The sequence below is a fragment of the Amblyomma americanum genome, chromosome 3, assembly GCF_052857255.1.
Source record: "Amblyomma americanum isolate KBUSLIRL-KWMA chromosome 3, ASM5285725v1, whole genome shotgun sequence".
Taxonomy (NCBI): Eukaryota; Metazoa; Arthropoda; class Arachnida; order Ixodida; family Ixodidae; genus Amblyomma; species Amblyomma americanum.
Genome location: NC_135499.1, coordinates 217624830 through 217639625, shown reverse-complemented (window position 1 = coordinate 217639625; position 14796 = coordinate 217624830). Strand labels below are relative to the sequence as shown.

The following is a 14796-nucleotide window of genomic DNA, read 5'->3' as shown; positions in this document are numbered from 1 at the left end:
ACCTTGTCGCAACACTCAAGTAACAAAAAAGAGAGAGGACTGGCAATAATCTGCGAAGCAAAATTTTCACGAATTTCCAAAGCTATCTGGTGCCCTCTGTACATCAGTTGTAAACTGTGATGTCAAAATAATCACACAATGAAAAGCTCGCCTACAGCCATCATTAATTTGCCTGACATCAAAAAACTGCTGCACAGTCATAGGACACCCCACATTTTTTTTACAGCTACCTTCAGTAAACCATTTGGTATTGGAGGTTAACGAGACTAACGAATGGATGCGACAAAGCAACAAATGTATCCCTGGCTGAAAGGTAATGTGAAGCAATCTATAATCACCACAGAACAGGGAAGCACCATGACGACACAGCCGTAAACATCGTACTGATTGACAATCTTCGACCACCACTTGAAACCATATCTGAGGTGTTAACACAAACCTCCGCCATTTTGCTGCCACAGGACATTATTAAGAACAGACAAGAATATGCCTCAATCTCCTCAGGGAGGAAAGCCTACCCATGCCGATATTAGCTCTGTGCACGCCAGTATGTTGCTCCAACATCATGAACACAAGTCTGACTTGTGGCGGGCTTGTGTCGATCAGCCCCAACATGAAAGATGCAGCACGTGCTTCTGCTTCTGCTTGAGTTATCGTGGTGCCCTGGCCATGTCCACCCGCTGGCCAGGCATTTAGGGCAGGTGGCATCTGTTGCCACATGTTCTGTGTAGATTCAGCACTCGGTGGCATGTATGGGGCCCCTGCTGCTTGTCCAGAAGTTCCAGGTGCACCGAGATAACTCTGCTGCATGGGCATTCCCTGTTGTGGTGGCACTGACTGTTGGTCAGGTATCCTTTGTGCAGCCGACGATGGATCTGGCTGCTGATTCTGTATGCCAGCTGAAGGTTGTTGAGGATACCCTCCAGGAGCAGTCACCCCTGATCCAGTTTGATTATTGCTTTGCTGGTTGTGCTCTCTCTGTAGTCGGTCCCAAGGATCTTCAGACATGTTTGCACCAAGGCAAGATGTTTCACACTTTGTCTTCCTCAGTGTGGGTGGCGCCCCCACTCATAGATTTCACCATCATTTCAGTGCAATATTTACGTAAAATGAAATCCATGCATGGAGCTAGACAGTTATTTTGAGAAATGCGCATTAAAAACACATAAAAAAATCAATGGAGCGCCTAGTTAGTACAAGAGATACTTTGCTGCTTATTTTCGGGGATGCAAGAGTTCTCAAAGCAATTCACACCTCAAACTGCATGCAAAGCAAAGCCCTGGCTGCTCCAGAAGCTACAAAATAAGAATTTGGAAAAAAAAAAAAATTGGATCTTTTTCACTTATTTCCTTCTAACAACTAGCAACGCTGATGTTTTTCCTCATCTGCATTTCTGAGACAGCTGTATTTCGTTTCATGCTAGATAGAAAAACACCTCTCGGAACACTGGCCCTCTTGTTTAAATATTAAATGAGAACTGCAATAACAATCGCATTACATGAACGCAATGAGTACTGTGAACCAAAATTCACTGCAAACCCATTCTAATACCAGCTATTCCTACTGCCGTTACAAACAAAGCTACCACAGCAGAATATATGGAAAAAAATAATAAATTCATCATATCGTTTTAGTGCAACTGCCTCTCTCACCGTGGAAAGTACAAGCACTGAATTAGAAGACAGATCTGAGGTACGTCTTATTTTTGGATGTCCAAACCCGGCCAATACAGACCGGTGCAGCAAATTGCAGTGGGCTTAATTAGACTTCTAAAGCATTAACTATATGCTTCTTTTGATCACACTACATCTTTGAACACTTAATTGAGATAAAACGAGACTGAAACCTGTCAAATACAGCCTAAATACAGCAGACGCAATATGCAAGGACGCCACGCCAAAAAATGCTTACATCAGTTCCGAGACTTCCACAATTTGATTAGGAGGGACTAGGAGGAAAGAGGAGAAACTAATGAATACAGGAGAGGTCTGACTAATGTATGCACAGATGTATTTATAGCTTGAGATCTGAGGTACCGAGTTTCGCAAATGGTGCCATTAGAGACTTGTAGCGCAAAGCATACCGCCACTGCGCATGTGCAGACCGCCTCGAGGGCGCTAGACGGCACCAGGCGCTGGCCAGCTGCTCACGCTCCTGCCGCGTCCAAAACAATAGAGAGTTATAGCATTGCGCGAGCCGCTATCGTGATCCGCTTCCGCGAGGCACCACTGCGCATGTGCACATCACCCTGGGGCCGCCAGATGGCGCCACGTGCCCGTCAGCTGCGTGCGCGCCAACCGCGTCGGGACCAATCAGCGTGTACCCAGCGGTGCCCCGCGGTAGCGGATCACGCTATGCTATAATTCTCTAATATCTACTTTTAGCATAGCGCTTACCGCTACCGCCTACGGGGCCCGCCACTGCGCGTGCGCAGATTGGTCCTGACGCGGCAGGCTTGCAGCCTGTTGGCGGGAACGTGACGCCATCTGGCGCCGTCAGGGCGATCTGCGCATGCGCAGTGGCGGCTCGCGGTATGCGATAGTGGAGGCGGCTCCAAACTGATACCTTCATGAACCTGGTCTGGGCGTTTCACGTGCTACCAGAGCTTAGGGACAACGATCAGTGCAAGCACTGTGGGGCAAGGGGGCCCTCGACCACGTAACTTGGGCGTGCCCACAATTCCCAGGGGTGGGACTAAAGTTGGAGGACGCTTAAGCATCGCCTTTAAGAGTGGAACGCGACAGCGTGTTGCAGCACTGCCAGGGAGTCCACGGAACACCATCGCCCGTTCGGCGCGACGCCTTGCCCGTTAGACAAATCGTTCTGCTGGTGAAACGGACGCGCGGAGCGGCAAACCACGTAGAAGCGCTGCCAGGCACCTTGCCGAAACGCGCGGGACTCAAGTTGCCATCGTAGTTCGTCGGCACATCGTTCTCGGCAAACCCGATGCCACGAACGCCAGCATAGCTTCCGCGCCGAACGAACGGACAGCAAGCCGCAAGCTTCGTGAACGCGCTTTGGATGTGCGCTGCGTTGTTCGCCGCTCGCAGCGCCTGTGTCTGTCCCCTCCTTTAGTCTCGTCTTTTTGCGCTGTACCTTTTCCTGCACCGCGTGATTCCTTCGTGCCCGCACGGCCCCACTGCGCCCGAACGAGACGAGCGGGAGGCGCTGCCGTCGTGTGCTATCTAGGGTACCTCGATGCCAGCGCCGCCGTTCAGGGTGGTGCCATCCTTTGACCGCACCCACGCCGCCTTTTCTCGATGCGACGCCACTTTGAATTACAGCGGGCGGGCGCAGATGCTCGGTGCAAGCAGCTGTGCTTGCGTTGTTCCAGGCACGTGTGGCTGCGGCTGCTCGCTGGTGGTTCTACTTGATTGACAGTATTCGAGTGCACGACTGACGAGCTTGCCAAGTCCACCGAGCCATCATGAGTTCATGACGGGCTATTGTGTGCCAATGTGCTCTTGGTGAACGCTTAAAGGCCTGCGTTGTTTTCGCTTTCCCCGGGACTCGAAGCAGTAATAAAGCTCAATTTTTAGGTAGCAGTTATTTTTCCGAAAGCCTAACCCATCACCCCCCAATTTTGCATACAAAATAGGAATTGCACCTGTAGGCATCGTTAAAAATTGCAGTTTTTTTTTAAACTGGACCGCTTCTGGTTTATTCTTTTTCACGAAACGTGACTTTTCAAAGTCGATCACAGTCGTGCCTCATTAATATGGACACTTTGGTTCCCGAGCAAAACTGTCCATAAAGTGAGTCGCCCGTGATCACGAATCACGAAGAAAAAAAGCACAAAACTATGTTGTGATTAAGACCTGCAACTGCATGTGCATATTGGTGGCCAGCGAAGTTGAACTAAGACATGATTTTCGGAGTTGTAGACCCATTATCCTGGTCGCCATTATGCTTGAAATAATGTGCAGCTTTACGCTCCTAGTGGTGTGTGATATGCTTGAAGGAGTTTCGTGGCTAAATGACCAAACTGCTACTACGACTGCTGACATCTCATGAACCGCTACTATACGCATATCAGTACACGGTCGGCCGACGACTGCTGAATACAGCTTCCTGCGCGGCACATGCTGCAGGGAATTTTCATCGCAGTCATTCGTGCAATATGGAAAATAGTGAAGCGCGTCAATTGGGCAATTGTAATTATGAAACCACCAAAGAAAAGGGCCATCACTCAGCCATTCGCACTTTTTCATTATATTCCTCTGATGTCATACGCTGAAAATGCAGAAATCTAAGCACCTCGTCGGGGCAGTATAGAGATTTTGTTCTCGTCTCCATCCATATTACCGAGACAAAAATACATGTGCCCCCTTGGGCACTGTGCATTTTTCCCCTGTCCATGGTCTGGACCGCGAGTTTCCATAATAACGAGGCGGAAATACATAGAAAAAGTTCGGTCGCCAGAAAAACTGCACATAGTTCGAGTCGTCAATATTAACGGGGGTCGTATTAACGAGGCGCGACTGTACTAAAAATTGGGATTTAAAATTTTAAGGAAAATTACTGCATTTATTTAATGACCTCAAGTTCACCTTTTTGTGTAGGTTTGTATGGAAGGTTTATAATGAGTACAGATGGGCTTGAATAAAATAGGTACAATCAATAATATATGAATAATAATAATAATAATTGGTTTTTGGTGGAAAGGAAATGGCGCAGTATCTGTCTCATATATCGTTGGACACCTGAACCGCGCCGTAAGGGAAGGGATAAAGGAGGGAGTGAAAGAAGAGAGGAACAAATAGGTCCGTAGTGGAGGGCTCCGGAATAATTTAGACCACCTGGGGATCTTTAACGTGCACTGACATCGCACAGCACACGGGCGCATCAGCGTTTTTCCTCCATAAAAACGCAGCCAGAAATGGGTTTCACAAACTGAGGAATCGCATCAGAGCAACCGGTGCGCATGTTCATGGCGCAAGCGAAGTCTGCATATGAGCGCACGCAAGAGCACTAGCTCGGCGTTTGTGCGCCTGCCAGAAAAATGCAACGAGTGAAAAAATTGCAGTAATCCTTTGCCCTATCGCCAACGAGGGGCAATCAGTTTTCGTGGGCCTCGAGAAAGAAAACGCGGGCGGGGTGGCAACATTGGTATACGGTGGCATCGCTTATATACCAGCGCCCGCCTGTAAATAAATGTAATTGCACCCCGGTGAGCAATAAACAGGCGACCAACTCGCAATTACACTTTGAAAGATTAAAAAGCAAACAGACAACAGTCTTTGCGAGCACAACAAACGGAAACAGCCCGCACGATGAAAGCGAAACCATCGGCAGCGCGTGAGCGGCTGATGACGCGCGGCTGTTATCAAAGCGCAGGACTTGAAAAACCAAAAACCGCGTAGGAAAAGAAAAACAATTTCTTCCGCTCGCATGGATCGGAAGCACCTTCTGGGCAACGGATCTTTAAAATGATAGCCTGGTTTTCAAACCAACAGACTGCACGCTAATTGTTCAACCTCGACCACTCGGGGCCCTAAAATTAATTCGTACAATTACGTCTTCGAACCTCCGATGTTAAAAGGGCTATGTTAAAAGAAGACTGTTCAAGTCAAAGCACTCTGAAGCGCACAGAGAACATGAACGACGCCGTAACGAACGCTAGCGCAGCTGATCCCGTGTGATTCACTATGGCGGCGCCGTTGAAGTTGTCTCCACCCTGAACGGCGGCGCTGGCATCGAGGCACTCTAGTTAGAGTGTACTAGAATGTTTTGAGTGGAAGGAGCGGAGACCGGTTCTATTGTTAGCCGCGGCCCCGCTTGTGTAGAAAGTTGCGGCGGCGCTGTCGTCGCCCGCACTTGAAGAGCCTTGCTTGCTGGGAACGGTCGTCGTGCTTTCTTCTGGAAGTTCTTGCTATCGAGAAATCTCTGCTGGCCTGCTCTTCGCCTGTGATGCCTGCCAAGCGACGGCTTAATCACTGCTACGCGCCAGGGTGCAAGACGGGATATGCTCGAACTGGCCCACCCAAGCCCACAGCAATTCCTAATAACTTCAAGTTCCTCAATTATTACAATCTGGTAAAGAGCCTGGCTGTGTCAAATGTTCCTGAGGTCGTGGTTAGCTCGCTTCTATCATGCAAGGACCCGGCGGCAGGTTCTCACAAGCAGCAGAAACTTCTTGATATGCTGATCCACACGGGTAATCTTGATGAAGCAGAAAGAGCTCTTAACAACAAAGAAGCTATGACAGAAAATTCTTATAACAGTAAGAGGAGTGACCCAAGGCTCACTTACTACATTGCGGGGTGTGTTGAAAGAAGGTGCATCTTGAAAACAAAATGTCGTGTGTGCATGGATCAGCTTCTTTTACCAGCTCCCGGTGGCAAAAATTTGAATGCTGCCACATTTACAAAAGCATGCGATTTTGGTGGCTTGCTCAACCCCGCACTGAGCCTGTTCAAGTTCATGAGTCAGCTTGAGGACGTTTTCACAGGTTGTTTTAGCTATGGAGAACTGCATCACGACAGAATCATGATTGTGCTTGCTCTTCTGAACACGACGGGCATGAACCGTATTAAATGCGATCAGTACTTCAAGGAGCTCGCCTCAAATGTGACTGGGTTTTATCTTGTAACCAGAATACATTTTTTTTGTCAAAGGTCTCAACATGTCTTGTGACTTCGCCCGAAGGAAAGCACAGCAGCATTTATAAGGTTTAACCGTGTGTAGCAAATTGAGATGGAAGATTTTGTTGAGGACTGAGTGGGGCACAGTATATGTAAATAAAATTAGTTGTGTCATGCATATTCGTGTATTTTTTTTCTAAGTGGGGGGAGGGGTGGGGTGCGGCTACTGTTGCCGTAAGACTGGGTCGCCGTGCACAAAGAGTTCCGGAACAATATTTGGCGCTTCTTTCAAGTTCCTGGAAAGTTGGATTTAGATACATGAAATTGAACTGCACTTTTACTTGGTACAGCCTTTGTCAAGAGCTCAGAGCTCACGGGGTTTGCTTCTAGGGTGTATAGTGGGGCTCCTGTAGCACATTTGGGCGTTCAGCCCATTGGAGGTAAGGGGACAAAAATCTTACCTTCCGGAGATATGGAACGCTGGAAATGCATTAATGACGAGCTATGCAGTGTGGCTCGGAAGTGAACTCCGTCGGCTCTAAATTTTTTACAAAGGCTCTACTTGCACTGATGCTGCGAGTAAGTCCACTAGCTCGCCCATCTAAAAAACTACGTGCTTTAAACGACGACAACGAAAGTGTTTCATGTAACCGCGGCACGCTCCTCGCCCAACCCTGGCTTATTCCCCGTCGTGGTTGTGTGCCATATCATTAACGCAACAACATCGCAGTCACTGCATTCCGCTATAGGCTCTTACGGAATTCCGTGTCGCAGCGTCGTGCAAACTAAACAAGATCGTGGATGTACACGGGGGAGGGAGCTCCTGTGTAAATTTCACTTACTGCTATGCATTGTTTTGGAGTTTTTTATGGGGTGCGTGAGGTCATAGAGCATTTGCATAATTAATTTTACTAAAGAGGAACGATGCATTAATTTGAACATCATGCGGGCATTACGCAGCGACTTCCGTGCGCGGCAGCAAACGGCAGGCTGACAGCGAAGACGCATTCAAGTGCGGTTGACTGCAGCGCCACCGCCAACTTCCACGCTCACCGGCCCTCTCCGCGGCGGCTGGTCGCGCCACTCAAAACATTCTAGTACACTCTACTCTAGTGCTATCTGTCGGGGCAGTGGCGTACGTTGCGAGGAGGAGGGATTTTTCGCTCACGGCCAACGCCGCCGACGACACCGGCTTTTCTGCGACACGGGGCCCTTAACGCTGTCGCATTAAATTATAGTAAGCAGAAAAGCCTCGGAGACCCTGCTGCGAAGCGCGGACTCTACCATCCAGCGAAGCACCATGCATCTGGAGGAAGAGGCCGCAACAAGCCAAGGGCTGCCTGCCAGCTTCTAACCCGCGGGCGCACGACTCCCCGTCTTCCCAGGCCTGCGTGCCGAGGGCGATGCGCCCTTCGACAGCCGTTGACCCACATGGCAATGCACAACTGCGCGATCTCACATTCCAACTTGGCGATGATATTGCCCAGATCATAGACGGCGCTGCATACGCAAGATGGCAGCTCCCCAGTAAAATAGTGTATACTCCATCCAGAACTAACATGCAGCGCTACCAAAGGCAAAGACATCCTCAGCCAATCAGGAGAGCGCGTTAGATGTGTTCCTCTGCTCCTAGCCGTCTGCGTTTAGTCTGCTCGCGGAGTACGCAGATATGGTTGGAAAAGAGTAGAAATCGACGTCGTCTACTAGCCACCTTTCCATGCACACATACGTAAGCTAAACGCAAGCATTTTTTTGCATGAGGTTACGCGATTTGTAACATATGTACATTTTGGTAAAACTTGGTGCTGGGCTAGAAAGTTAAGCATTTCTTTGAAACAGGTCAGCGCTAAAAAAAAGACAAACACGGCGAGAGAACGACGACACAACAGAGATGAGCTCATCTCTGTTGTGTCGTCGAATCTCTGTTGTGTCGTCGTTCTCTCGCCGTGTGTTTGTCTTTTTTTAGCGCTGACCTGTTTCAAAGATATGAACATTTAGTTCGGCGCATGCAAACGGAATCAGAACGATAAGGTGTATAGTGGCGCCATCTGGTGGTTAGAACGGGAAGCATTTTTGTCAACAAATCGACGCTTCCCTTCCGGAGTTGCCCCGCCGCGGTGGCTCAGTGGTTAGGGCGCTCGACTACTGATCCGGAGTTCCCGGGTTCGAACCCGACCGCGGCGGCTGCGTTTTTATGGAGGAAAAACGCTAAGGCGCCCGTGTGCTGTGCGATGTCAGTGCACGTTAAAGATCCCCAGGTGGTCGAAATTATTCCGGAGCCCTTCACTACGGCACCTCTCTCTTCCTTTCTTGTTTCACTCCCTCCTTTATCCCTTCCCTTACGGTGCGGTTCAGGTGTCCAACGATATATGAGACAGATACTGCGCCATTTCCTTTCCCCCCCAAAACCAATTATTATTATTATTATTATTACTTCCGGAGTTCCCGGGTTCGAACCCGACCGCGACGGTTGCGTTTCGGTGGAGGTGAAACGCTAAGGCTTGCCCGTGTGCTATGCGATGTCAGTGCACGTTAAAGATGAAAATTAGTTTCCCAGGTGGTCGAAATTATTCCGGAGCCCTCCACTACGGCACCTCTTTCATTTCTTCTTTCACTCCCTCCTTTATCAATTCCCTTAAACCCCCGGATACATGCGACGTTTTTTCCGACGATGTTCGCGCGGCGGAAAACGTCGTGGCGGCGCGACGCCGGCCGGAGATACATGGAGCGAAAAAGCGGCAGCCCGCCGCCGCGTATCTCTCAGCGCGAAAGCAATATGATCAACAAGTGGCAAATACCATTCAGCGAGGAGCTCTTTGAGAGCAGCGACACTGACTCCTCTGTCAGAATAACGACATTTTTCATTTAGATACCACTGTACTGATTGCAGCACGTGTGCATAGATATCTACAAGGTTTTGCGCGCTCGAATGCATGCGGTCGCGCACCTTTCGATGCCCGCTCAGCCGCGGCTACCATCGGCTGCGGTTTTCTTCTGCACCTTCGCTTCAGGGAGGAAAAATGGTCATTTCGATCCAAGATTCGGTCGTGTTCTCCAAAAAAAGTGACATTTGATGTCTCGTGAAGCGTTTATTTTCGCGATAATAGCATTTCCTTGCAATAAACACAGCAGTGCTCGTCGGCCATGGCGGCCATGTTGACGGCGGCGGCGGAGGCCAAACCGGAAGAGTGGGCTTTCTGCGCTGCTATTGGCTTGCTTCGGCTGCCGCTTCCGGTCTCGCCGCACGCCGCGCGTCAATATCTGGCGGGGCCAGATCGGCGGCGGCGGGCGTTTTTTTCGAGGCCGGGCGTCAAATGCGCGCCGTCGGGCGAAAATCGCCCAAAAAACGCTCCATGTATCCCGGGCTTAAGGCGCGCTTCAGGTGTCCGCCGATGTGTGACAGATACTGAGCCATTTCCTTTCCCCAAAAAACCAATTTTCCCTTCAGGACTAGCCCCGCCGCGGTGGCTCAGTGGTTAGGGCGCTCGACTACTGATCCGGAGTTCCCGGGTTCGTACCCGACCGCGGTGGCTGCGTTTTTATGGAGGAAAAACGCTAAGGCGCCCGTGTGCTGTGCGATGTCAGTGCACGTTAAAGATCCCCAGGTGGTCGAAATTATTCCGGAGCCCTCCACTACGGCACCTCTTCTTCCTTCCTTCTTTCACTCCCTCCTTTATCCCTTCCCTTACGGCGCGGTTCAGGTGTCCAACGATATATGAGACAGATACTGCGCCATTTCCTTTCCCCCAAAACCAATTATATATACTTCAGGACTAACCCGCCGCGGTGGCTCAGTGGTTAGAGCGCTCGGCTACTGATACGGAGTTCACGGGTTCGAACCCGACCGTGGCGGCCGCGTTTCGATGTAGGCGAAACGCAAAGGCGCCCGTGTGCTGTGCGATGTCAGTGCAGTGCCCGTTCAAGATCTCCAGGTGGTCGAAATTATTCCGGCCTCCACTACGGTACCTCTTTCTTCCTTCTTTCAGTCCCTCCTTTATCCCTTCCCTTACGGCGCGGTTCAGATGTCCGCCGATACGTGACAGAGGTGGTATTGGACAGATACTGCGCCATTTCCTCCCCCCCCCCAAAAAAAAAATCAATTTTCCTTCAGGACTAAAAGCGGCAGAATCGTCACATATAAAAAAATAAGAAAATTTACTGCTCATAGGCTTTATTATAAGCGACATGAGATGAAGCGAAAGCCTGGTGCCCCATTTATGGCCAGTGAACGTACTGAAAACGGCAGCAACAAAAAATGAAAACTTACATTTGAGGAAACCCGTCGCGGTGGCTCAGTGGTTAGGAAGCTCGGCTACTGATCCGGAGTTCCCGAGTTCGAACCCGACCGCGGCGGCTGCGTATTTATGGAGGCAAAACGTTAAGGCGCCCGTGTGCTGCGCAATGTCAGTGCACGTTAAAGATCCCCAGGTGGTCGAAATTATTCCGGAGCCCTCCACTACGGCACCTTTCTTTCACTCCCTCCTTCATTCCTTCCCTTACGGCGTGGTTCAGGTGTCCAACGATATATGAGACAGACACTGCGCCATTTAGTTTCCCCCCCAAAAAATAATTATATCTCCAGCTCGCGCCTCAAAGAGCAGCGCACTCCCACTGTCTTTGTCATACAGCTTTCCTGGGACCGGGGCGGTCCTCTGGGTGCTGTACAGCAGAAGAGCAGTCTTCGAGCTCATTGCCGCGAGACATTGGCTCGTCTCCGCGTTCCGCACACGCATCCGCACTGCTCAGGATCATTTTTGTAGCGATAGCTACATTACGGTGCGTAGCATTTCGGGCCTTCAGCATGGCGGTGGCACGTGACCAGCCACGTGGTGCAGAGCAGCTGCTGCCGCCGGCGAAACCGAGCTGCATCAGCTGTGCGCATGCGTCGTTTCAAGTGGGAAGAAAATGAAGGAACGCCCAGCGAAACGGAGCGGCAAAATACTGACTTTGCCATTCAACTCAAAGTTCCACTCGGCCAGCTGTAGCTATTGCGTCACTCCATGTTTAACCAGAGCTAAACCACTGCCATTTTTTTTCTCACTGTCCTCCTGCACTGGTTGCTCGAACAGTCAGAACTTGCGGCCTAACATGTGTAGACACGAGGTCCACGTTGCTCTGAGGCACAGGTACCGGGCGGGCCCAAGTGCCGTTCATAGTCCACGGGCGACCTTCGAAGGGAAGTTTGTGCTTGCCTCGCGTGCTTCGAAGGAGGACCAGCAGAGATCACCCTGTGTGGCTTCGGCCACGTGTCCCACTTCACGCTGTCCGCGTTTCAGTCACGCTCGAGTTTCAGCTGAAATGCTCGTCACCGCGTTTGCAAAGGTTAGCACTGGGACGTGGACAGCCTTCCAGAGTTCCCGAACGAGAATATATTTGTTCCAACCCCATATCGAGGGCCGGCGCAGCACTTGCCCTCCGGCAGGCTTGTTGCAGGTGTTCGTGTGCCCCCAAGAGATCCGGCGATGATGAGAAAGTAGTACCAGTAACACCAAGGTAGCGGTACTCGGTAGCCCATGGGATGGCTTCGTTGTCCGGCAAGAATACCGTGCTCGCTTGCGGCCCGCCAGAGAACTGCAGAACTTAATATTTGTTTGGGCTGAAGGAGACGAGGTGGATGGCGGTCAAGGTGGCGAGCCGCTAGATGTTGATGACGGTTTCCGACAGGAGCACCAGGTCATCGGCAAAGGCTAGTCCAGGCAGCACCCAAGTGTAGGGCAGTCCTTCACTTAGAAACCGGAGCGGGAAGCCCAGCCCCGAGTCAATCAACCTTCGCTCGAATCCCTAAAAGTACATGTAGCCTACTCTGGGGGGCTAGTTGGTGCATGGTTTTGAAGAAAAAAAAGTTGATGCGCAAAACAGACAACACAGGAGGAAGACAGTCGAAAAAAAATGCGCTTGTTTCGACTGTCTTCCTCCTGTACTGTCTGTTCTGCGCATCACCTTTTTTTTTTTCAAAAATACAACATGTACAGCAACGGGAAGAGCGGCCAGCCCTGCTTCAGGCCCCAGGCACACCGCCACTGGCAGTGAGCGGGCACCGCCCAGATAGCAACAACTGCGTACAGCCGGCGCAGGATGCTTACCTACAGTGGCGGCATATTCAAGGCCAACATTCGGCGCAACATCGGTTCTTATAAGACGCTGTCATTCGCTTTTGCGACGTAGAGGATGCATGTGACCAGGCACCGCGACTCCTTCCGCGCCAGCTCAATTGTCTGGCCCAGAGTGAAGAGCTTGTCTTTATAGAGGACGATCTGCCCTGAAGCTGTTCTGCAGCTTTGTCAGCACCCCAGAGCGCTCCGCCCAAACACTCATCCAGCTCTTCAGCACAATTAACAGTAAAAAAGCAAAAGCGACGGGAACGTGGCGTCCTCAGGGCGATCTGCTGCGCTTGTGCAATGGAGACTCGCGGTTGATATGCTAAACGTATCTGTCATATCTAATCAGCGCGCAAGCACTGGCGGCACGCGGTAACGGTGCGTGTTATAGCAAAGCCTCCATTAGCGTTCTATGATACGTAACATGCACTACAGGCGCCATTTCGAAAGGGCCGGACGAAGTGTGACAGTTTGCTTTTACCAAATTTTTACTAATAAATGAACAAAACTTCATTGAACACACATTCGACCAGGGTAGTCTCCCTTATTCCAGGATATTTGGACGTCGCCGGAGATCGGCCCCCTCCACCAGCTGGTGGAGCGGGCCCGCAGCTGGTGGAGCAGGGCCCGATTTCCGGCGACAGCTAGCTATAATCTCCCCGTTTTTAAAATGTCATAAATGTTCAGAAAAAAAACGAAGCTCTAGGAAATAATAATAATAATAACGCACTGATGAGAAGCGGCGCACGTTCACTGCAGTCTGAACAAGATCTTTTCAACCCTTTTAAAAGCAGGCTCCGCTTGTCATTTTGATCATACTATTTAACCTGATTGATTAAGGCACAATGCGTACAAGATCACCAGAACTGATTACACGTCGCTGCTGCTCAGCGATCTACAATGGCAGTACCAACGCGGCATGCACACACAAAGAATAAAGAACAGAAAACGCACTAGGAGACTGCAGGCTTGTCGCAGATCCTAGTACACCGAAAAGCTAGAGAATACAGACCGGTTTATCAAACGAAACCAAGCAAGAAGAATAAACTTTTTAAGCCTTTTCAAAATCTACAGTGCTTTCTACTCGGGAATATCAACGGCAGTGACTTGCAAAAGTACGATCGCCAATGGCCCGTGCACTAAAGGAAAATTATTAAATTTTGCACGTCGTAATCGAGGCCACCGTGAAGTCCGCTTCACGTGGTCGAGCGTACCGACAGCTGGCACGAAGCAAGCGCAGCATCCTTGTCAGTTAGGTGCAATTACAGGGAATGCACTATCACTTAAATCGGCACTTTTTTTTATTACACTTTTTCTTCCTTCACTGCACGCAGGAAGCTGTGCGCACAACGCGTAGCAGGCATCCTGGACACCAACCGAGCTCTGCGACGCACGCGATATCGGAGCGGAGCCCGAGCCACATCAGGCAGCATGCAAGGTCACAGCCGCCGGCAGCCCATTGTGCCAGCCGCTGTGGAGAGGCCAGCGCTTTCTTTCCTCGTTGCAAGCTAGTATAGAATTATATTTCCTAGGAGCGTTACTCTGCGACGAAAGTGCACCTTCCGCCCATACGCTGATGTACAGTACAATCCAACACGCCTAGCTCTAAAAGAACGGCTAATCGAATAATTCGGGTGCTAACCGCTACGCTCCACCATTAAAACAGCGTTACCGTTCAGTTGCACTCAACAAGCATGCTGTGAAAAAAAAAAAAAAAAGGATAAGCATCGCATGCAGCCGGCAAAAGCACGCATTGAAGTCACCACGCACCAAGAAGGATGTAGGCCCGCTTGACGCCGGTCTTGCTTTGGATGAAATTGAAACCAAACTGCGCTTTTTCAGGCATGCTAGCAATAAGAGCTTCTGCCCGATCGGCGGCATCCTTCACGGTCACCATGACTGTCGCTGCGTTTTGTTCAAAGTTTAGTTCAATATGGCGTTGATATAGTCTCTCGTCTCTTCTTCCGCAGACCTTGCCTCCGGCTAGATCAGGGCAGACCACACCGACCGCACCTTCCGTAAGGCGAACACACCTGCTTTTAGCCCTCCAGCGGCCCCACACAGGACGCGCGCGCGTAGCGTGAGTGAGAGTCCGCGCGCATAAAAGTAGTTAC

At 50.4% G+C, this 14796-nt stretch overlaps 1 protein-coding gene across 2 annotated transcripts in view; it reads right to left on the bottom strand.

Moving 5' to 3' along the window:
- LOC144126078 (receptor expression-enhancing protein 5-like) overlaps positions 1-14787 on the bottom strand; it is a 123417-nt gene extending 108630 nt beyond the window's left edge. The window contains exon 1 of one of the 2 annotated variants that reach the window (XR_013313447.1): positions 14453-14787. Coding sequence is in view for 1 of the 2 variants with exons in the window: in XM_077659994.1 (XP_077516120.1) it covers positions 14453-14579 (127 nt within the window). In the remaining variant the exon portion in view is untranslated. The remainder of the gene's footprint in view (positions 1-14452) is intronic. The other variant, XM_077659994.1, reaches the window with a different exon arrangement.
- Positions 14788-14796: the final 9 nt, after the last annotated feature.